General features: G+C 40.8%; 2 protein-coding genes across 2 annotated transcripts in view; both read left to right on the top strand.

Annotated features, from left to right (window-relative positions):
* Positions 1–476: 476 nt before the first annotated feature.
* LOC115815468 (tripartite motif-containing protein 16-like protein) lies at positions 477–9,431 on the top strand. Its single transcript, XM_030778423.1, has 7 exons — positions 477–1,070; positions 2,289–2,384; positions 2,634–2,867; positions 3,046–3,199; positions 3,342–3,401; positions 8,687–9,177; positions 9,426–9,431. The coding sequence occupies exons 1-7, from the start codon at positions 477–479 to the stop codon at positions 9,429–9,431; spliced, it is 1,635 nt and encodes a 544-aa protein (XP_030634283.1).
* A 1,971-nt stretch (positions 9,432–11,402) lies between these two features.
* Positions 11,403–22,544, top strand: part of LOC115815467 (uncharacterized) — a 32,843-nt gene continuing 21,701 nt past the window's right edge. Inside the window, 6 exon segments of the mRNA XM_030778422.1 lie at positions 11,403–11,996; positions 14,869–14,964; positions 15,213–15,446; positions 15,637–15,796; positions 15,933–15,992; positions 17,972–18,485. Coding sequence (XP_030634282.1) covers positions 11,403–11,996; positions 14,869–14,964; positions 15,213–15,446; positions 15,637–15,796; positions 15,933–15,992; positions 17,972–18,485 — 1,658 coding nt within the window.

Below are 22,544 nucleotides of genomic sequence, written 5' to 3'. Positions count from 1 at the left end.
ATCGCTCAATTGCCGCCCCCGGCAAGATGCAACCCTGGGTGGCTGCCGATGTCACCCATGCCTAAATCCGCCCCTGCTATAGCTGTTGTAAAAGAGACTGAAATATATCTGTTTGATGAACTAGTTGAGTTTGTCTAGTGACTCCACACACATGTGAGCAGAGGGCAGCAGAGTTTCATACTGACACTGCCTCTGAATTACACATGCAATTTTGTAAGGGCAGATTCCAGGTTAAACAACACACACACACACACACACACACACACACACACACAGACACACACTCTCTCTCTCTCTCTTGCTCTATCAAAGTGACACACCTCTCTGTGAAATATAAATGATCTTTGGCCTTAAAATAAACTCTTTCACTCTCATATAGCACCAGGAAGTCACTAACATTTTCACTTACAGAGAAATCAAAGTCCCTTGAGTTTCCTGATCAGCGTGCGTTTCAGGGATTGATCATATTTCTGAAAATGGCAGAGGTCAGTTTTTCAGAGTATCAGGACCAGTTCATGTGTCCAGTCTGTCTGGATCTCCTTAAGGATCCTGTGACTATTCCCTGTGGACACAGTTACTGTATGGGCTGTATTAAGGGCTACTGGGATCAGGATGACCAGAAGGGAGTCTACAGCTGCCCCCAGTGCAGACGGACCTTCGTTCCAAGACCAGTTCTGGGAAAAAACGCCATACTGGCAGAAATGGTGGAGAAAGTGAAGAAGAAGAGACTCCAAGCTGCTGCTCCTCCTGCTCACTGTTATGCTGGACCTGGAGATGTGGAGTGTGGTGTTTGTACTGGGAGAAAACTCAAAGCCATCAAGTCCTGTCTGGTGTGTCTGGATTCCTACTGTCAAACTCACTTTGAACAACATGAAAAACTGTTCAAAGGGAAGAGGCACAATGTGACTGATGCCACCGGAAAACTACAAGACCAGATTTGCCCTCACCATAATGAACTGATAAAGCTGTGGTGTCGAACCGACCAACAGTTCATGTGTTATCTGTGTCTGGTGGATGAACACAGAGACCATAAAACAGTATCAGTGGCAGCAGAGAGGACTGAAAGACAGGTATGTACAGCGACTTCTCTTACACCTCAATGAGAATGTGGGTAAATGTGTACTGACCACTGATAACTGTCATTTGGATCCAACATAATTATTCTAACATTTCTGACTGACAGACTTGAATATGATTTTATTGACATGGCCTGTTTCATAATGTAATTCATATTTTAATGGTGACAGACACCACCTCTCTAACTGGGGAAAAGAGGTTTTTCAGCAACTATACAGGAATCTTATGAAATGTTATCATTACAAATGCGACGAATATCCATATAGTAATAATCAACGTCGTTGTACTTACAATATGCAGAGGCATTTCTGTTTTGAAACTGTATTAATATTAAGAAATATTGGCGACCGTTTTTGCACTTACTCGCATTTTTAATGTAATTGAACTAGCCGTCCACAAGGGGGCAATGTTACGCCAAGTGCTGTAGTAAAACTTAGATCTAAAAATCACCGCTCTACTCGTCTTTTTCTTCCTGTTGGAGGAGGACGTCTCGTAGAGAGTTTTGGTAGAGAGAAGAACACTGTTGTGTAGATTTTAAATTGATAAAAACGGCCAAGTGCATCGACGAGAAGAAAACAATTAGCAAATTATCATTACAACTATTTAAGACTCTTAATTGAGTAACAAAACTCTTCGCAAACGATGACAGATGATGACAGGCTATTTTCTAACCTGAGCAAACGTTAGCTCAAATTGACACAAATGTATTTTTCCTGCTCTCTGTCGAAGAATAATTTTGCTGTGACAAATGTAATATTGTGATATGTATACAGTGTGGAGAACATTGATTTATTTTCACTTTATCACATTATGTCCATTTGATTGTATTTAAAATGAGAAGAGAAAGGGCAGAGTATTTGTGGGGCTAAATACCTTCTCCTCTTTATGTAATAACACATTCCTTTAGAGTTCACCTCTATAATGACTGTCTCCACTGATACTCTTATACTGATTATGACTGTAATTATTTATCACTACAGGCTACTCATCAAATACCCAGTGTTTTCGTTTTATAATTACAGATATAAATTCATACTCAAAGGGAAAAATTGGGCTTTAAAGCAAACCAAAACAGTTAAATATATGAGTGCAAACAGCCTCAAATTTAAACAGTCGAGATAGTGACTTTTTTATCACACTGACATTCATTGGATACAGAAGAATGTGTGTAAATGGACCAAGTGTAATGATGTGTTTTATTTGTGTAACAGAAACAGTTGGGAGAAAGTCAGAGGAAAACCCAGCAGAGAATCCAGGAGAGAGAGAAGGAGGTGCAGGAGCTGAGACAGGCTGTGGAGTCTCTGAGGGTGAGTGTTGAACAGAGGAGAAGACAAGAGCTGGCTGCTGGAGGAGTCATTTGAGGGCTCAGTCAGGGTTCTCCTCCAATCAGTCAGTGAGGAGTCCAGTGTTGGGCTACTGTCCAATCCCTCTGAGTCACAGTGTAGGGAACAGACTGGCTGAGTAAGAGCTGAGTATGTGTATGTGATTGTAATGGACCCCCCTCCACTGTGTGTGTGTGTGTGTGTGTGTGTGTGTGTGTGTGTGTGTCCTAACAGCGCTCTGCACAGGCAGCAGTGGAAGACAGTGAGAGGATCTTTACTGAGCTGATCCGCTCCATTGAGAGAAGGTGCCGTGAGGTGACAGAGCTGATCAGAGATCAGGAGAAGAGTGAATTGAGTCAGGCTGAAGGAGTCCTGGAGCGACTGGAGCAGGAGATTGCTGATCTGAGGAGGAGAGACACTGAGCTGGAGCAGCTTTCACACACAGAGGATCACATCCATTTCCTCCAGGTAACAGTGGAGGACAAAGTGATCACCAATATAACAGTAACTGACTTCTCCTCAGTAAAATTTGTGTAAAATTTTGTTTCCATCCATCAAGGCTGTACTTGTGTATCTGTGTGCATGCGTGTGTGTGTGTGTGTGTATCTGTGTGTGTTTGCGTGTGTGTTTGTGTGAGTGTGTTTAGAGTTTCTCATCTCTCTGTACCCCTCCTGGATCTGAAGACTTACCCAGCATCACTGTCAGTCCACACCTCTCTTTTGAGGATGTAGGAAAATCTGTCTCTCAGCTGAAAGAGCAACTGGAGGATTTATGTAAGGAGGAGTTTGGAAGACTTTCCAGTAAAGGTTTAGGATTTAGATGCTGTTACTTAAATGTTGTAAAGAATATTTCATTTCAAGTATTTTCTGTTCTATTTCTCCGTTTCTCTTTCTATTGTGAACACTTTAATAATGAGTCTAATGAATCCTTTTGCTTTTCTAGTGAGAAACACTGACATCATTCCTCTCCCTGAACCCAAAACCAGAGAGGAGTTCTTACAATGTGAGTAGCACACACACACACACACACACACACACACATGCACGCATACACGTACACGCATGCGCACACACACACACACACACACACACACACACACACTCAGACACATGCTTGATTGCTGACAGTAATAGCTCAGTCATTACATGATTACAACAAACCTTCACAACTCCTACACAGCTTAACTCCTTAACAACTGTTAACTGTTACCGAAGGTGCTGTGCCTCCGGTGTCCACCGGAGGGCGCGTGCACCGAAGGTGCAAGGCCCCTATTGCTTTCCTAAGGATTATTTATTTATTATTATTTTTATTATTCTTTTTCTTCAAGACTTGGCCATTTTTGAGGTGGTTCCCATGGGTGAAAACTCCTGAAATTCGGTACACACATTAGTGCTTGTGACAGTTACTCAGAGACGGAGGCTTGGCCCCGGGTGTGGCCCAGGGACTCCATAGCGCCCCCATATGGCATTGAGTCTTGTGTCGGCATGTAGTTTCAGCTACATGCACCAAATTTTGTAGGCATGTAGGTCTCCCCAAGATGAACAAATTTTCCATTTCATTGTATTGGCCATTCCCAACAGAAAGTGAGTTATTTTGGATTTGGTGCGTTTTGACACGTGTTACATTTTGACTTTCTCCTCCTAGACGGTTCATTGGATTCATGTCTGATTTGCTACGTATGATGTCAAGATGTTGCAGATTTTAAATTGGCAAGGGATTTTTGATATGTTGCAAGGTGTTGAAATGGTGAAATGATGAATTTACATGTCTTGCCACGCAGGACAGCAGTGTGTCATAAATTCTCCATGCACTGCTTGATAGGGCTAAAACTTCACAGGTTATTGGTTATGATGATATCCACATGCCCAGAGTAACACCCTGCTATACCGCCACCATCTCATAACAGAAAAGGTGTTTTCTTTTCTAATCAATCAAATTAATGAGTTGTACCGTCGAGGTTGGTCTAGCGGTGCTTACGTCATACCCCTCGACATGTCTTTGATTTGGACAAGAAGAACGGTCATGTTTGATTATGTGTTTTGATTTGGACAAGAAGAGCGTTCATGTTTGATTATGTGTTTTGATTTGGACAAGAAGAGCGGTCATGTTTGATTATGTGTTTTGGGCACATTAGCAGTGTTGCTAAATCACCGAAATTGGGAGACGTTTTGCTTCGTTAAAAACGACCTCTTTTAATTGTGGTGTGGTATTAATTTGGTGATTAAATCGTGGATAACGGTTGACAAGCTGTATGAAAATTGTGGATGAGTCACAGGCAAAATCAGCTTTGAGTCGCGTTGTTGCTAACTCACCCATGTGGGCAGTGTAGGTGCAATTGCAGTCCTAACACAGGGACACCAAAAGATGTAGGTGTGATAGGATTAATAAATCAGTCTCATAAAATTTATTAACTATTAATTTGGGTGTTCAATATTTTATTAATTAAACAACCAAGATTAATGGGGTAAGCTAGCTGTAACACTGTGCTACAGTCTTAGAGAGTATTGCAGTACTAATGTATTACAATTACACTACTAAACCCATAACACTCATGAACAACCAGATTGGTGAAGGTAATTGGGAGTGCTTTGATGGCAGAGGTTGGCATTCAATGAATACTGTGGCAGGAACAGACAGGACAACAGTTTATTTCAATGATACTATTTATTAACACAATCAATACTAATTGGCAAACTAATACTAATATGGTACAATCAATAATCAGCAGCAAATAGAATGATCAAAGGGTAAATGGTAACAAAATGGTAATGAGTCTATGTACAGGTATTCAGTGTAGGACTGAATGAGTGTTAAGGCGCTTTTGCACCGAACAGTTCTAGGGTCTAATTCGATAGGAACTACCCCCTGTGGAGCTTCCCCTAGAACTACATTCGTTCTAGGGGCTTTTTTCTGTTTGCTTTCGCACCGCCAGTAGGAACGCTGAAGTGACGTAAGCCGGCCGACGGTATAGCAGCTAAGAGCTGTTGTTTACGACTAACCAGGATAGCTGCACATTTTGAAGTACAAATTATAATGACTTTTAAGACCTTTTAAATACTTCCAAAAGGAAAAAAAGAACCATTACTGCGGCAAAAGAAATCGACAAACTAGACTACAGTATACGCAATGAGTTTTATTGAATTTGAATGACAGAAATATTGATTGCACATTAGATAACCTATAACTGCCTTCTCATTAACGAAAATAAAACTGTATGACGATAGACCCAGTCCAATGGAGAAAATAATTTCCCAATGCATTTATGCATTTACCACCGCAGTAGCAGTGAATGACTTGATGGGCATAGTACTCTTCGGGTGCTAGCATAGCGCTTGTGCCTGACCCTTGCTCGCGGCATCGTGTTTTTTTTTTCCCCCTTTCCCCCGCCGCAGCCCTAAAATCGTAAGCTGGATAAACGCATTCTTATTTTAGGTTAAAATGCGGATCACAGCCACACAAGCACCTACCGAAGCGGAGTGTACGCTACCTCCTCAATGTACAAATATACATTGGACGTTGCAAAATGGTCATTGTTGGGGGATATAAAATACCGGTAAAATAAAATATAAAAACTATGTGCCCCCTCCTGCAATTCCAGACATTTTGAGACATGAATATCAAAAGCTAAATGAACTACGTTCTAAGACTTTATATTTTGCACGGATCTTTAAAAATGGCGGTTGCAATCAGCGTATACCTGCATCTGGACCAATGGCTGTACACCTACGTCACAAGGTTCCTATTGTGCTGCAAAAGTACCTACCCTGGAGTAGGGGCTAAAAAAGCCCCTCAAAACGGCGTTCTTAGAACTAAAATCGTTCTAAGTTCCTGCGGTGCGAACACGCCAAAAAGGGGGTACTTTCTCCAACAGTTCTAAGAACTATGAAAAGTTCCTCCGGTGCGAAAGCGCCTTTAGACCAGAGATGAGTGAGTGTGTGTGTGTGTGTGTGTGTGTGTGTGTGTGTGTGAGTGTGTGTGAGAGAGAGAGAGAGAGCGCGTGCGTGTATGTGGGCGTGTGCCCAGCTGCGCACTGAAGAGAGAGGGAGGAGTTCTTTGGAGAGAGGCTGCGCAGGCGAACAGAAGAGGTATGCGTGGTATGAGGATTTAGTGCGCAAGCGTGTGTGCTAGGCACCAACTAGAGTGGGGGTGGCACCGAGAAGCGCATGTGTGCGAGAGACCAAAGAATGTCTAACTTGAGAGCTAATCTCAAGTAAGTAGGCCCTAAACTCAACAACTCTACCCAACCCTTAAGTCACGCTGCAATCCCAATGTTGGAGGTGTGCAATCAGAAAAAGGGAGTTAGAGAGAGAGAGAATGCATGCCAGATCTATCCTTCACTAGTTGTAACCAAAAGAAAATAGCAAACGGCTAAAAACCGCATCGTACATGAAATACAGTGTGTACATTTAAATCATAAAAGAATTCAAATGATAACACTTTCTTCACGTTAAATGCGTATGATCTTAATACTAAAGTATGCCCAGATGCCAGCCTTACTTTGAATAGCTCATTGCGTGGCGACCGAAGGTGCGTCTTTGGTAGTCTGATGAGCAGTGCGATTCACAGGTCCAGAGAGAAGTTCCTTTCCTTGTCACTTGAAGATCTTCGGGGCTCGGTGGCTCGTACGATGATCTTGAAGGGTTCTTGGTTTAGTTAATCGACGTTTAAAGAAATAAAAAAGGGATTTAGGGTCGGTTTAGGGTCGCCTTTTCTTCCGTCGAATACTGTGCGTTACAGTGTAACTAGCCGGTAGAAGGTAAAGTTGCAACTGCGCGAGAGAAAGTAAATTAAACTTTGGTTGTACAAATGTCTCGCTTCTTTGTTACGCTGTCCTTTTCTTCGGCAGAGAAAAGAGACACCCGCTGCTAGCGAGCTGCTGCTAGAGCGAGCCGCTGCTAGGGAGTTGCAGAATTGCGGGGCTGGAAAGGAAAAGAATTTTCCGCGGTTTTATGGCGAAAATTGCGTCATCACTGTATGGTAGCTGCTTCATTGCTGTATCCAATACCGTTACAGTGAAACCTGAGAAGATGGGTACAGATTACCCATGCGGTCAAGCAGGGAATTATGGGTAACATGGTTTACGGACCTGACGACCCCTACAGCAGTATGGCAGTATTGTATGCTTCCGAAGAAACAGTTTTTTTCTCCTTTTTGTAATTTTATTTAGAATCATGACACCGATGTCTATATCGTGCAAAGACACACATGGACATTAATATAGCTTTAATATTTGTGTTTACTTGCCAATACCTGAGCAACTAACTTGCTGATATTTTGTGGTTGTATGGTTGTAAGCCCGAATCCCTTTAGCTGTTGCTGACCATGTAATCTGACACACACATCAGATATGAGTGCATTGTTGGATGACGAAATGTCACGGGTCCAGATCGCCGGAGGTGCAAGGGCCTGCCATCACCGCTTGTGGCTATATTTATTGTTGTTGTTGTTATTATTATTATTGTTATTATTATTGTTGTTGTTGTCATTATTTCATGTCATTATTATTGGTTGTCATTATTATTGGTTCTCTCACATTGCAAGTTTACATTTATTGTCATAAAATGATCTACTTTGGTAACATATCTGACACTAAATCATGTGGAACTGAATTGAGACAGAAAGAGAGAGAGAGAGAGAGAGAGAGAAGAATCATGACTAGGTACAGGAAAGACATTAAGAAATTAAAAAGATAAAGAAAAACAGAAAATTTTGTAAAAAGTAAATTAACATTTGACACTCACAGTGTGACAGTTGAGTAGTGAAGTTGACAGTTATGACTGTTAAACTCCTGACAGTTTTCAAACATTCCACAGTCACAATAAGACAACAGCAGATAAGCTCCGCCCCCTTTGATCCCTCCCCCTTTAGTGATTTTACTTTAGTGATATTTTCATAACTTATGTCAATAAAACCCTCAGATTAGTTTAATTGAATTAACTAGGAGGAGTAGATTTACAGAGAAAGAGCAAGAAAGAGAGACAGTGAAAAATGTAAAAAGAGAGAGAGAGGGGGAACTTTTTGGTGGTTATGATCCTGAGAGGGAATCAAATTTACATTTAAAAATGAATATAAGAAAGATTATCTATGTTAGAAAGTTGAGATTGGATATAAAGTGTCTTGTTTTGAAATTTCAATTTGATATAATGAAAGATACGTTTAAGATAAAGTGAATATTACATTTCATTCATGTCTCTGTTAATGTTTTTTTATTGATTTCAGTGATTTAAGTTTTCATTTTTAAAATGTCTTGATGTTCATCAGTCATTTTTATTCCTCAACTCCACCAGATTCCTGTGATCTCACACTGGATCCCAACACAGCATATAAAAACCTCTGTCTGTCTGAGGGGAACAGAGTGGTGACATACAGTCACACAGTCCGGTCATATCCTGATCATCCAGAGAGATTTGATGTGTGTTATCAGGTGTTGTGTAGAGAGAGTGTGTCTGAACGCTGTTACTGGGAGACTGAGTGGAGTGGGCGTCATGGGGTTTATATATCAGTGTCATATAAAGACATCAGCAGGAAAGGACGGGGTCGTGAGTGTTGGTTTGGACGTAATGATCAGTCCTGGAGTTTGTACTGTTCTCCCTCTAATTATTCATTCTGGCACAATAATAAAGAGACTAAACTCCCCATAGTCCCCAGTTCCTCCAGAATAGGAGTGTATGTGGACCACAGGGCAGGAACTCTGTCCTTCTACAGCGTCTCTGACACAATGATCCTCCTCCACACAGTCCAGACCACATTCACTCAGCCCCTCTGTCCTGGGTTTAGGGTCAGAGGAGACTTTTTTAGTGGTTTAGGGTCAAAAGTGAGTTTATGCCACCATCAAAAATTATTAAAATAGAATGGTTCAGTTATGATCATAATGTCAAATGACTGTGTTGTATTATCAGATGACAGACATGATTAGGTTATTATGGATGGAGGTTGTAGTAAAGGAGTGCTGTGATTGTAGCTGAGATTACTCTAATGATCATCCTCTGATTCTTCTCTACATGTTTTCTGGTGAGATATCTGAAGTGTTGATTGAGAGGTTTCTTTTCATGACTGTGTTGATTTTGTCCTGATAAAATCATTTTATGATGCTCAGTCTTCCCCCGATGCTTGGAGATTTTGTTTAAACCAGAGATGGACAGTCAAGTAAAATCATCATGTACGTTTTTGTCATTTGGATTTTGACCGCTGACCTTTGAGACAGAAGGTACGTCATTTCTAATCTATTTAAAAAAAACAAGAAATCTGAGAAGTGTGTCTATGTTGAGTTGAATGAACTGAAGTAAATTAATGAAAACTGAACTGAGTGTCTCTCTGTCTGAATCCTGTGTGATTTTTACATTCAGTAGATATTCTGACAGCACTGACTCTGGAGAGGGTGACTCTTATTACATTCAACTCAGTCATAGAGCATATGACACAGTCTAATGGTCATGTCAACCATACCACATCATTACTGAATCTAAACTCAATCTGACTGACTCCTTTTAGCTCTGCCCAGAACCATCAATAGACCACAGATGGTGTGGTCATGACGTCAGCCTCCAACACCATCTCTATACAGATATCTGTGTGTTTGTTTATCAGTGATCACAGACCCTCCAGAGACTTCCAGTTTGTCTGAGTCTGGAGATTCATCTCATTACACAGCAGTGCATCAATATATCCCATTACTGCCACTTCTCCTCACAGTAATCAATCAATAGTAAGGTGTGGAGAGTGTTGGTTCTAGATAAACATCATGTGACCAGCGGATGGAGACAAACAAAAACACCTTACATATAATAGCCTCATAATACATAGTTTTCATGAATAATCAAAAATTATCAATAAATAATTTATAAATCATGAATAAATAGTTATAAACTACCAGTGTTGTATCTGTAAACATGCTGTCACACATTAGTACAGGGCTGCCCAACAGAGAACCAGAGCAGTCTACTTTATCTGTAATTAAACTTTAATAAACAGGGTCACAGGGTGGAAAAGAGACCATTTTAGGCCTGAAGGGGGTGTTTTATTTAGTAAAATGAATTACAGATATTGTGTGATAGCAGTTCATTTCTGACCAGCATTTATGAGGGAGTTTTAATGTGTTATTATAGATGTTGTTAACTGGTTATTATGCTCTAACGAAAAAGATGTTTAGGGCATCAGTTCCCATGAGGAGAACAGTTATAAAGAGGTGGGCTCTGCTCTCTAAACAGACTGTTAATGAAAACACGACTTCTCACTAAAACATTTCTTCCCCCACATTCAACAACTTTATTCTGCTCTGTGTCCCCAACACTGAACCTAATTCACTACCTTCACTGTCAGTTTACCACACATATGTGATCAGTTTTTTACACACAAACCAAAGACATGCTGTTGCTATCACCTTATTCTCTCACCCTCTCAAAGTCCAGTGCAGTTCCCTGAGAGGAGGTTGTGGGTATTCAGTTTTGTGTGTATTTGATCCTGCAGTAAACTTCTTATTTCAGACTTGCTATTCAAAATGATCAGTGTCTATGAATGAGGATTACCTCTCTCAGCTGTAGAGAACTGCTTAATAACTTAAATGGAAATTCAGTGTTCAGTGTAAGTCTCTGTGTCTCCAGCAGAGAGCAGCAGAGCGACACTACAGCAACAATACACATGTAGTTTCTTCAGGTGAGACTGCAGGTGCGTTTGTAAAACCCCTCCCCAGTCTGTTTTGCTCTCTCTCTCTCTCTGTCTCTCTCTCTGTCTCTCTCTCTCTCTCTCTCTCTCTCTCTCTCTCTCTCTCTCTCTTTTTCTCTCTTTTTCTCTCTCTCACACACACACAAACACACACACATAAACACACAGACCATACCTCTCTGTTTATTAATGAGTGATCTGTCACTTTAAGACAAACTTATACTCACACAGAACCAGGAAGTCACTCCTACTTTCACTTACAAAGACATGAAAGTGATCTGAGCTTCCTGATCAGTGTGTGTTTAATCGATTGTTCACATTTCTGAGTGTGTGATCAGTAAAATGGCAGAGGCCAATATTTCAGTAGGTCAGGACCAGTTCGCGTGTCCAGTCTGTCTGGATCTCCTTAAGGATCCTGTGACTATTCCCTGTGGACACAGTTACTGTATGGGCTGTATTAAGGGCTGCTGGGATCAGGATGATCAGAAGGGAGTCTACAGCTGCCCCCAGTGCAGACAGACCTTCAGTCCAAGACCAGTTCTGGGAAAAAATGCCATACTGGCAGAAATGGTGGAGAAACTGAAGAAGACGAGACTCCAAGCTGCTGCTCCTCCTGCTCACTGTTATGCTGGACCTGGAGATGTGGAGTGTGGTGTTTGTACTGGGGGAAAACTCAAAGCCATCAAGTCCTGTCTGGTGTGTCTGGATTCCTACTGTCAAACTCACTTTGAACAACATGAAAAACTGTTCAAAGGGAAGAGACACAATGTGACTGATGCCACAGGAAAACTACAAGACCAGATTTGCCCTCATCATAACGAACTGATTAAGCTGTGGTGTCGAACAGACCAACAGTTCATGTGTTATCTGTGTATGGTGGATGAACACAGAGACCATAAAACAGTATCAGTGGCAGCAGAGAGGACTGAAAAACAGGTATGTACAGGGACTTCTCTTACAGCTCAGTGAGAATGTGTGTAAATGTGTACTGACCAATGATAACTGTCATTTGGATCCAACGTAATTATTCTAACATTTCTGACTGACAGACTTGAATATGATTTTATTGACATGGCCTGTTTCATAATGTAATTCATATTTTAATGGTGACAGACACCACCTCTCTAATTGGGGAAAAGAGGTTTTTCAGCAACTATACAGGAATCTTATGAAATGTTATCATTACAAATGCGAAAAATATCCCTATGTTAAAAATCGACGTCGTTGTACTCACAAGATCCTGAGGCATTTCTGTTTTGAAATCGTGTGGCGACCGTTTTCCCACTTACTCGCATTTCTAATGTAATTAAACTAGGCGTCCACAAGGGGGCAACGTTACGCAAAGTGCTGTCATAAAACTTGGATCCAAAACTCACCGCTCTACTCGTCTTTTTCTTCCTGTTGGAGGAGGGCGTCTCGTGGAGAGTTTTGTGAGAAGGGAGAACAAAGTGTTGTGAAGATTTTAAATTGATACAAACGGCCAAGTGCATCGACAAAAAGAAAACAATTAGCAAATTATCATTACAACTAAAACTCTTCGCAAACGATGACAGATGATGACAGGCAGTGGTGGAATGTACTTAAGTATATTTGTACTTAAGTATATTTATATTTAAGTATATTTTTCATGTATCTGTACTTTACTTAAGTAGATTTAGTTGTGGGTACTTTTGACTTTTACTCCACTACATTTTACAGCAAATATCTATACTTTCTACTCATTTCTACAATGCGTTGCGTTACACGTTACAGTCACGTTGCGTTTTTTTGTTTGTTTGTTGGTTTTAAAGTAATCAATGGCGAGAGGGGAATTGGTCCACTGAACCAATCAAAGCGGGCAGGTGATGTTAGACCCTCCTTCAACAAGAGTGGGGTGCGCCCGCAGCAGCAGCATCAGCAGCAGCACTAACCGGTGATAAAACACCCAAAATGGATTCGAGAAAGGCCACCACGGAGATTCAGTCATTAGAGATGCGCCACTCATGGCCTTATTTAATAGAGTTGTTTGAGATAACCGGTTCTAAAAATGATTCATGGAGATCCCGGTGCCATCTTTGTCTCCCTCGAAAACACGAAATACTAGCTTTCAAAACTTCGCCGTCAAATTTGAAGAAACGTATTGAGGTAAATTAAGTTGCTTAATGCTACCTGACTTTTGCGTGTTAAATTAATTTAGGTTAGTGAAGTCTTATGTAACCTTGCTAGCCTCTTGTTCAAATGCATCACTAGGAACAAGTAAACACGTTTAAATTATTATAATCTAGCGTTAACTGGCAGGTAACACATGCATGTTGCTAATGCAATGTAGTCTTGGTCCTGGGTGTTTGCTTGGATGCTAGATCTCGGGAACAGAGGTTGGTTATGTTGCTTGTGTGGCTAGGGGCTCTTTAGCCCTGTGCTCCTTCAGAGTTAAAGTTTAAAATGAGTTGATATTATAGAATGACAGGGTTAACATCGTAGTAATTACTTTTAAGATACCTTTGTCTTAATTACACTGAATTTAAAAGTCAGACTGTCAACCCTACTTGGCATGCTTATATTGAGCCAAACCAAATTTCCGTCTCCTGTAAGAACAGTCTGGCAAAAGTATAAATTTTCTAATAGATAATTTGTTGAAGTCCTGTGTTAGGATCAGTGCTTATTCCTTTGTTGGGTGTGTTTCAGGCAGACAACTTTGACTTGAATGTGTTTACTGCAGTCAATATAACACAATGGTTTTGCATTGCGTTATATTGTGTTTGGTTTTATTTACAGTTAAATAAAAACTTTCAAAAGGTATAGGCAGTCCTCTTTCTTATTTTGCTTACTGGCATTTAACTCTGCAGGTCACCCCTGAAATTCTGATTCACAGAATCGTAAGTCCAAGTGTGAACTGTGTCACAGAGGGTAAACACAATAAAAACAATAACCTTTCAAATAATTGATAAGAGATTGTTTGCCAGTGTTATCAGTAGCATTATCTGCAGCATTGTTGATTGAAATGGCATAGCCCATACTACTGATGTATTAAACAAAATATACATACAGTAGGCACACTTAATGATATTGTAGACCATTGCATAAGGGAATACATTCAGCAAGTACTTTTACTTTTAATACTTTAAGTATATTTAAAAGCAGGTACTTACCTACTTTTACTCAAGTAAAAAGGTTAATGTGGTACTTTTACTTTTACTAGAGTACATTTTTGTCAGTTTATTTGTACTTTTACTTAAGTACAGTGTTTGAGTACTTCCTCCATCAGTGATGACAGGCTATTTTCTAACCTGAGCAAACGTCAGCTCAAATTGACACAAATGCATTTTTCCTGCTCTCTGTCGAAGAATGATTTTGTTGTTGTGACTAATGTAATATTGTGATATGTATACAGTGTGGAGAACATTGATTTATTTTCACTTTATCACATTATGTCCATTTGATTGTATTTAAAATGAGAAGGAAAAGGGCAGAGTATTTGTGGGGCTAAATACCTTCTCCTCTTTATGTAATAACACATTCCTTTAGAGTTCACCTCTATAATGACTGTCTCCACTGATACTCTTATACTGATTATGACTGTAATTATTTATCACTACAGGCTACTCATCAAATACCCAGTGTTTTTGTTGTACAATTACAGATATAAATTCATACTCAAAGGGGAAAATTGGGCTTTAAACCAAACCAAAACAGTTAAATATATGAGTGCAAACAGCCTCAAATTTAAACAGTCGAGATAGTGACTTTTTTATCACACTGAGATTCATTGGATACAGAAGTATGTGTGTAACTGGACCAAGTGTGATGATGTGTTTTATTTGTGTAACAGAAACAGTTGGGAGAAAGTCAGAGGAAAACCCAGCAGAGAATCCAGGAGAGAGAGAAGGAGGTGCAGGAGCTGAGACAGGCTGTGGAGTCTCTGAGGGTGAGTGTTGAACAGAGGAGAAGACAAGAGCTGGCTGCTGGAGGAGTCATTTGAGGGCTCAGTCAGGGCTCTCCTCCAGTCAGTCAGTGAGGAGTCCAGTGTTGGGCTACTGTCCAATCCCACTGAGTCATAGTGTAGGGAACAGACTGGCTGAGTAAGAGCTGAGTGAAGTGTGTGATTGTAATGGACCCCCCTCCTCTGTGTGTGTGTGTGTATGTGTGTGTGTGTGTGTGTGTGTCTCCTAACAGCGCTCTGCCCAGGCAGCAGTGGAGGACAGTGAGAGGATCTTTACTGAGCTGATCCGCTCCATTGAGAGAAGGTGCCGTGAGGTGACAGAGCTGATCAGAGATCAGGAGAAGAGTGAATTGAGTCAGGCTGAAGGAGTCCTGGAGCGACTGGAGCAGGAGATTTCTGATCTGAGGAGGAGGGACACTGAGCTGGAGCAGCTTTCACACACAGAGGATCACATCCATTTCCTCCAGGTAACAGTTGAGGACAAAGTGATAAATATAACAGTAAGTGACTTCTCCTCAGTAAAAATTTGTGTAAAATTCTGTTCCCATCCATCAAGGCTATATTTGTGTATCCGTGTGCGTGCGTGCGTGCGTGTGTGTGTGTGTGTGTGTGTGTATCTGTGTGTGTTTGCGTGTGTGTTTGTGTGAGTGTGTTTAGAGTTTCTCATCTCTCTGTTCCCCTCCTGGATCTGAAGACTTACCCAGCATCACTGTCAGTCCACACCTCTCTTTTGAGGATGTAGGAAAATCTGTCTCTCAGCTGAAAGAGCGACTTGAGGATTTCTGTAAGAATGAGTTTGGAAGACTTTCCAGTGAAGGTTTAGGATTTAGATGCTGTTACTTAAATGTTGTAAAGAATATTTAATTTCAAGTAATTTCTTTTCTATTTCTCTGTTTCTCTTTCTATTGTGAACACTTTAATAATGAGTCTAATGAATCCTTTTGTTTTTCTAGTGACAAACACTGACATCATTCCTCTCCCTGATCCCAAAACCAGAGAGCAGTTCTTACAATGTGAGTAACTCACACACACACACACACTCACACACATATACACATACACGTACACGCATGCGCACACACACACACACACACACTCAGACACATGCACGATTGCAGACATTAATAGCTCAGTCATTACATGATTACAACAAACCTTCACAACTCCTACACAGCTTAACTCCTTAACAACTGTTAAGCTCTAGCTTATTATTGTTATTATTATTGTTAGTATTATTATTATTATTATTATTATTATTATTATTATTATTATTAGGGCCCGAGCACCGAAGGTGTTGTGCCTCCGGTGTCCACCGGAGGGCGCGTGCACCAAGGGTGCAAGGCCCCTATTGCTTTCCTAAGGATTATTTATTTCTTATTATTTTTATTATTCTTTTTCTTCAAGACTTGGCCATTTTTGAGGTGGTTCCAATGGGTGAAAACTCCTGAAATTCGGTACACACATTAGTGCTTGTGACAGTTACTCAGAGACGGAGGCTTTGCCCCAGGTGTGGCCCAGGGACTCCATAGCGCCCCCATATGGCATTGAGTCTTGTGTCGGCATGTAGTTTCAGCTACACGCACCAAATTTTGTAGGCATGTAGGTCTCCCCAAGACGAACAAATTTGCAGTTTCATTGTATGAGCCATTCCCAACAGAAAGTGAGTTAATTTGGATTTGGTGCGTTTTGACACGTGTTACATTTTGACTTTCTCCTCCTAAACAGTACATTGGATTCATGTCAGATTTGCTACGTATGATGTCAAGATGCTGCAGATTTTAAATTGACAAGGGATTTTTGATATGTTGCAAGGTGTTGAGATGGTGAAATGATGAATTTACATGTCTTGCCCCGCAGGACAGCAATGTGTCATAAATTCTCCTCATAAATTCTCATAAATTTGTCTATATCGTGCAAAGACACACATGAACATTAATATAAATTTAATATTTGTGTTTACTTGCCAATACCTCAGCAACTAACTTGCTGATATTTTGTGGTTGTATGGCTGTAAGCCTGAATCCCTTTAGCTGTTGCTGACCATGTAATTTGACACACACATCAGATATGAGTGCATTGTTGGATGACGAAATGTCACGGGTCCAGATCGCCGGAGGTGCAAGGGCCCGCCATCACCTTGGCTATATTTATTGTTGTTGTTGTTATTATTATTATTATTATTGTTGTTGTTGTCATTATTTCATGTCATTATTATTGGTTGTCATTATTATTGGTTCTCTCACATTACAGTGTTACATTTATTGTCATACAATGATCTACTTTGGTAACATATCTGACACTAAATCATGTTGAACTGAATTGAGACAGAAAGAGAGAGAGAGAGAAGAATCATGACTAGGTACAGGGAAGACATTAAGAAATTAAAAAGATAAAAAGACAACAGAAAATTCTGTAAAAAGTAAATTAACATTTGACACTCACAGTGTGACAGTTGAGTAGTGAAGTTGACAGTTATGACTGTTAGACTGCTGACAGTTTTCAAACATTCCACAGTCACAATAAGACAACAGCAGATAAGCCCCGCCCCCTTTGATCCCTCCCCCTTTAGTGATTTTACTTTAGTGATATTTTCATAACTTATGACAATAAAACCCTCAGATTAGTTTAATAGATTTAACTAGGAGGACTACATTTACAGAGAATGAGCAAGAAAGAGAGAGTGAAAAATGTAAAGAGAGAGAGAGGGGGGGGGAACTTTATGGTGGTTACCATGATCCTGAGAAGGAATCAAATTTACATTTAAAAATTAATATGAGAAAGATTATCTATGTTAGAAAGTTGAGATTGAATATAAAGTGTCTTGTTTGGAAATTTGAATTTGATATAATGAAACATACGTTTAAGGTAAAGTGAATATTACATTTCATTCATGTCTCTGTAAAATTTTTTTTGCTGATATCAGTGATTTAAGTTTTCATTTTTAAAAAGGTCTTGATGTTCATTTGTCATTTTTATTCCTCAACTCCACCAGATTCCTGTGATCTCACACTGGATCCCAACACAGCAAATAATCACCTCTGTCTGTCTGAGGGGAACAGAGTGGTGACATGGAGTAACACAGTCCAGTCATATCCTGATCATCCAGAGAGATTTGATGGGTGGTGTCAGGTGTTGTGTAGAGAGAGTGTGTCTGAACGCTGTTACTGGGAGACTGAGTGGAGTGGGGATAAGGGGGTTTATATATCAGTGTCATATAAAGACATCAGGAGGAAAGGAGATGGTAATGAGTGTTGGTTTGGATGTAATGATCAGTCCTCGAGTTTAGACTGTTCTCCCTCTAATTACTCATTCAGATACAATAATAAAGTGACTAAACTCCCCATAGTTCCCAGTTCCTCCAGAATAGGAGTGTATGTGGACCACAGGGCAGGAACTCTGTCCTTCTACAGCATCTCTGACACAATGACCCTCCTCCACAGAGTCCACACCACATTCACTCAGCCCCTCTATCCTGGGTTTACTGTCTGTGGTGGGTCAACAGTGAGGTTATTTCACCATCCAAAATGAAGAAAATAGAATGGTATGGTTGTGATCATAATGTCAAATGATTGTGTTGTATTATCAGATGACAGACATGATTAGGTTATTATGGATGGAGGTTGTAGTAAAGGAGTGCTGTGATTGTAGCTGAGATTACTCTAATGATCATCCTCTGACTGTGGGAAGTTTCTTAATGTGTGTGTTGTTGTTTTTCCCTTCATTTTGTGAAGCTGTGTGCCCCCATTGTTGAGAGTTTGTGTGTGAATCAGAGAAGGAGAGTTTTGTACAGGAAGACTGTCATACATACATTGTGTAAGTTTTTGTTCTCCTAGAATTTGGGTTCTTGATGTTGTGCCCTTTAAAACATGCATTACAGAAGAAATGTAAACTTTAAAACATGCATTACAGAAGAAATGTAAACTTTAAAACATGCATTACAGAAGAAATGTAAACCTTAAACTGAAAAGGAGACGTTTTGCAGTTTTTTGTTTCATTCCTTAATATTTTACATGTTTGAGCTGAATGTTTTAGTAATGCTGTTAAATAAGGTATGGTCACTTTAAAATCTTAACGTTTGTGTGATGACACTAGTAGTGACCAGGATCTTTTGTGAAGAAAAAAACCTAATAAGGATGGAAAAAGCAGGGAGGGCACAGGTTGAAAAGAAAACGTGTTGATGTGGAATCTGGGCCTTTATTAAAAAGCTGCCTGTAAAGAAGGAGCTGCTGTGTGAGTGTCTTTCTAAGGGCAAAACACTGACACTGAAAATGCTGCATTTGTAATCCACTTTATTCATATGTTCTTGAATTCATTAAATCATTCAGAATATCAGTAAGAAAACAGTGTATTGTTTTCTCTCTCTCTCTCTCTCTCTCTCTCTCTCCTACACACTAATCATGAATCACTAATACACACGCTCTCTCACTGTCACACACAAACACAAACATATACAATGATAAACCTCACTCTCTCTCTCTCTCTCTCTCTCTCTCCTCAGCTAAAGTAAGTTCAGACAAGTCAGAGGGTTTTATTATGGGGTATGGGGGGTTATTACCAGACGGTTTGCAGTAGGGTAGAGCAGGCATGAAATGCCTCGGAGTCTAGATCAGGAAAAGAACTGGGAGGGGATGATGGGAAAGGTGTGTGACTCTTCCCACGATGCAGACACAGAGAAAACTGGTCAGGGGAGCATTGGATCAGGGCTCCTGTTCTCTGTTTACCAACACAGGAGGGAGGACAAAGCCTAACTGGGTCTAAAGGGTAGAGAACCGGGCTTGTGACTGGAGGGTTGCCGGTTCGATTCCCAGGCCCAACATCCCCGGCTGTGTGCCCTTGAGCAAGGCACGTAACCCCAATGCTCCCCGGGCGCTCACCAAGGAGGCTGCTCCTGCGTCTGTTGTATGTTCACTACTGGTGTGTTGGATGGGTTAAATGCAGAGGACAAATTCACTGCTCACTGTTCACAGTGTGTGTGTGCAATCACTGAAACTTGATTTACACAGCCGAACAAAGGCCCCTCATATGCAGGCAGCTCAGCGGCTCCTGTACCAACAGGACCTGACATGGGCTGGAACGGCATGGGTGCTTTTAAGGCGTATAGAGGACATGGGGTATGACAGACATTTGTGTTTGTTAAAGCTCGAGGTGATGGACCTGTCTGCCATGACCACCCCTTTTTATCAGTCTGTTTTAAGAGCATGGTCTTTGTTTCTTAAAGTGACTAGAGATGCATCCTAGAATCTTAACATTAATGAGGAGACACTGTTTTTCTTTTTTTTCAGTCTCGAGCACTGACATCTCCAGCCATACGTGCTCATTTAAGGAGAGCCTGTAAGAAAGTGAAGTAAATTTAGATGAATTGAACCAGATGTAACTAATGAGACTGATGAAGTTAAAGAGCCTTAGAGTCAGTGGTTGTTGGAGGACAGTGGCCGACCTGAGTGAAGCAGCTGGTGTCAGGTCTAGTTGACTCCGACAGAAAGTTCTGAGGGAAGTAATTTCAGCAGTTCCTGTGAAATTCAGGGAGGTGCTTGAGCTGGACAGTGAACCTGAGCTACAAAGAGGTAGTGTGTTCTTTTGCTTTGCTCTCTCTCTTTCTCTCAGGTTCTGGTTTTGATATTAGTCTGTAACTGGGGTTTGAATAATTTGGGAGACCATTGTAACTGAGGACTGTCTGTGTAAAGACTGTATGTATTAAGTCTGTCTTTGTGAGATCCTCTACAGAGGGTATTTGTTGTAATTCTCTCTGTCTCCAGCAGAGAGCAGCAGACTCTCAAACTGGCATTAGAGCATTAGAGTTATAATAAAAAAGAAATGTCTGAATTTTGAATGGCAAAATCTCTCTCTCTCTCTTTTGGAAATGTCTCATTATAATTATGAAGTTACAATGAATGTGTTGTATTTTCTAATGACAAAAATGTTTGTCTGAGTCTGGAGATTCATCTCATTACACAGCAGTACATGAATATATCCCATTACTGCCACTTCTCCTCACAGTAATCAACCAATGATACGGTGAGGAGAGTGCTGGTTCTAGATAAACATCATATGGAGCAGATGGATACAAACAAAAAACAACTCAGGTAAAATATAACCTCAGAGTACATCGTTTATAGCAGTCTACTGATGATTTATAAACAGTTTATTGATAGTTTTCATAAGTCATCAATAATTATCAGTGTTGTGTCTGTAAACATGCAGTCACACATTAGTAAGTTCAAGTTCAAGTTCAAGTTTATTTAGAGCCCAATATCACTGTTTACAGTCTCAAAGGGCTTTACAGGCCACAACAGTCAAATCAAAATATGACGGCACCCCCTGACTTAATCCTCATGGTGGGCAAGAAAAAACTCCCCAAAAACCCAAGAGGGAAATGGGAAAATGGGAGAAATCTTGAGGAGGACCACAGAGAGAGGAGACCCCTCCTTAGTCAGACAGGTGTGCAATAGGTGCCGACCACGTGGGCAGTTACAGCTGAAAGTAAATTGGGGCATGAACAAAGGGGATGGTGATGTAGACAGGAGGCTGACGGGGGATGGAAGATGATAACACCAGGATGGGTCAGTCCAGAGGGCGGGAGGAGTCAGGATCACTGGTGTCTCAGGAGTAGCACGTGTGGCTCGACAGAGAGAGAGAGGGAGAGAGAGAGAGAGAGAGAGGGAGAGAGAGAGAGAGAGAGAGAGAGAGAGCGAGAGAGAGAGGCACATTGTTAGATGTTCATTTCCACATAAAGGTAAATATACATCGTGTGCCGAGTGCAGGCAGGGACTCCAGCAAGACTAACTAGTACAGCATAGTTAAAAGGGAGAGCTAGAAGGTAATATGGACATGATGGCACTCTGGGACACAAGGCGGCCACCCACTCCACAGTCAACAAACCTGAGTGAACATGTTAAAGTGGGGGGGCGACAGCATCCAAACATCCCAGTTCACCAAACAATCTATGCCCGAGAACCCTCCAGATCTGCTCCTTTGCCTAGTAAAGAGCTATTAGCAAAAGGCTTGGCTAAACAGATAAGTTTTCAGCCTTGACTTAAACATAGAGACTGTGTCTGAGTCTCGAACATTAATTGGGAGGCTATTCCATAACTGTGGGGCTCTGTAAGAGAAGGCTCTGCCCCCTGCTGTAGCCATCATAACTCGAGGTACCAACAAATGGCCTGCACCTTTTGATCTAAGTAGGCGTGGTGGATCATAAAAGACCAGGAGTTTGCGCAGGTACTGTGGCGCAAGACCATTTAATGCTCTATATGTTAATAGTAAGATTTTATAATCAATACGAGATTTGACTGGGAGCCAGTGCAGTGTGGATAAGATAGGGGTGATGTGATCATATTTTTTGGTTCTAGTAAGAACTCTGGCCGCTGCATTCTGAACTAACTGTAGCTTATTTATACACCTAATAGAGCATCCAGACAGTAAGGCATTACAGTAGTCTAATCTAGAGGTAATGAAAGCATGAACCAATTTTTCAGCATCTTGAAATGACAATGCATTTCTTATCTTGTTAATATTTCTAAGATGAAAGAAGGCTATCCTGGTAATATTATCTACATGAGCTTCAA

Source organism: Chanos chanos, chromosome 6 (genome assembly GCF_902362185.1).
Source record: "Chanos chanos chromosome 6, fChaCha1.1, whole genome shotgun sequence".
NCBI classification, from domain to species: domain Eukaryota; kingdom Metazoa; phylum Chordata; class Actinopteri; order Gonorynchiformes; family Chanidae; genus Chanos; species Chanos chanos.
The sequence above is the reverse complement of the archived record's forward strand: the minus strand, read 5'-3'. Positions and strand labels throughout refer to the sequence as shown.

Coding starts and splice junctions, on each gene's coding strand:
- LOC115815468 (XM_030778423.1), top strand. CDS start 477: ATGGCAGAGGTCAGTTTTTCAGAGTATCAGGACCAGTTCATGTGTCCA. Junction 1,071..2,288: donor CAGAGAGGACTGAAAGACAG/GTATGTACAGCG, acceptor TTTGTGTAACAG/AAACAGTTGGGAGAAAGTCA. Junction 3,200..3,341: donor GGAGTTTGGAAGACTTTCCA/GTAAAGGTTTAG, acceptor TTGCTTTTCTAG/TGAGAAACACTGACATCATT.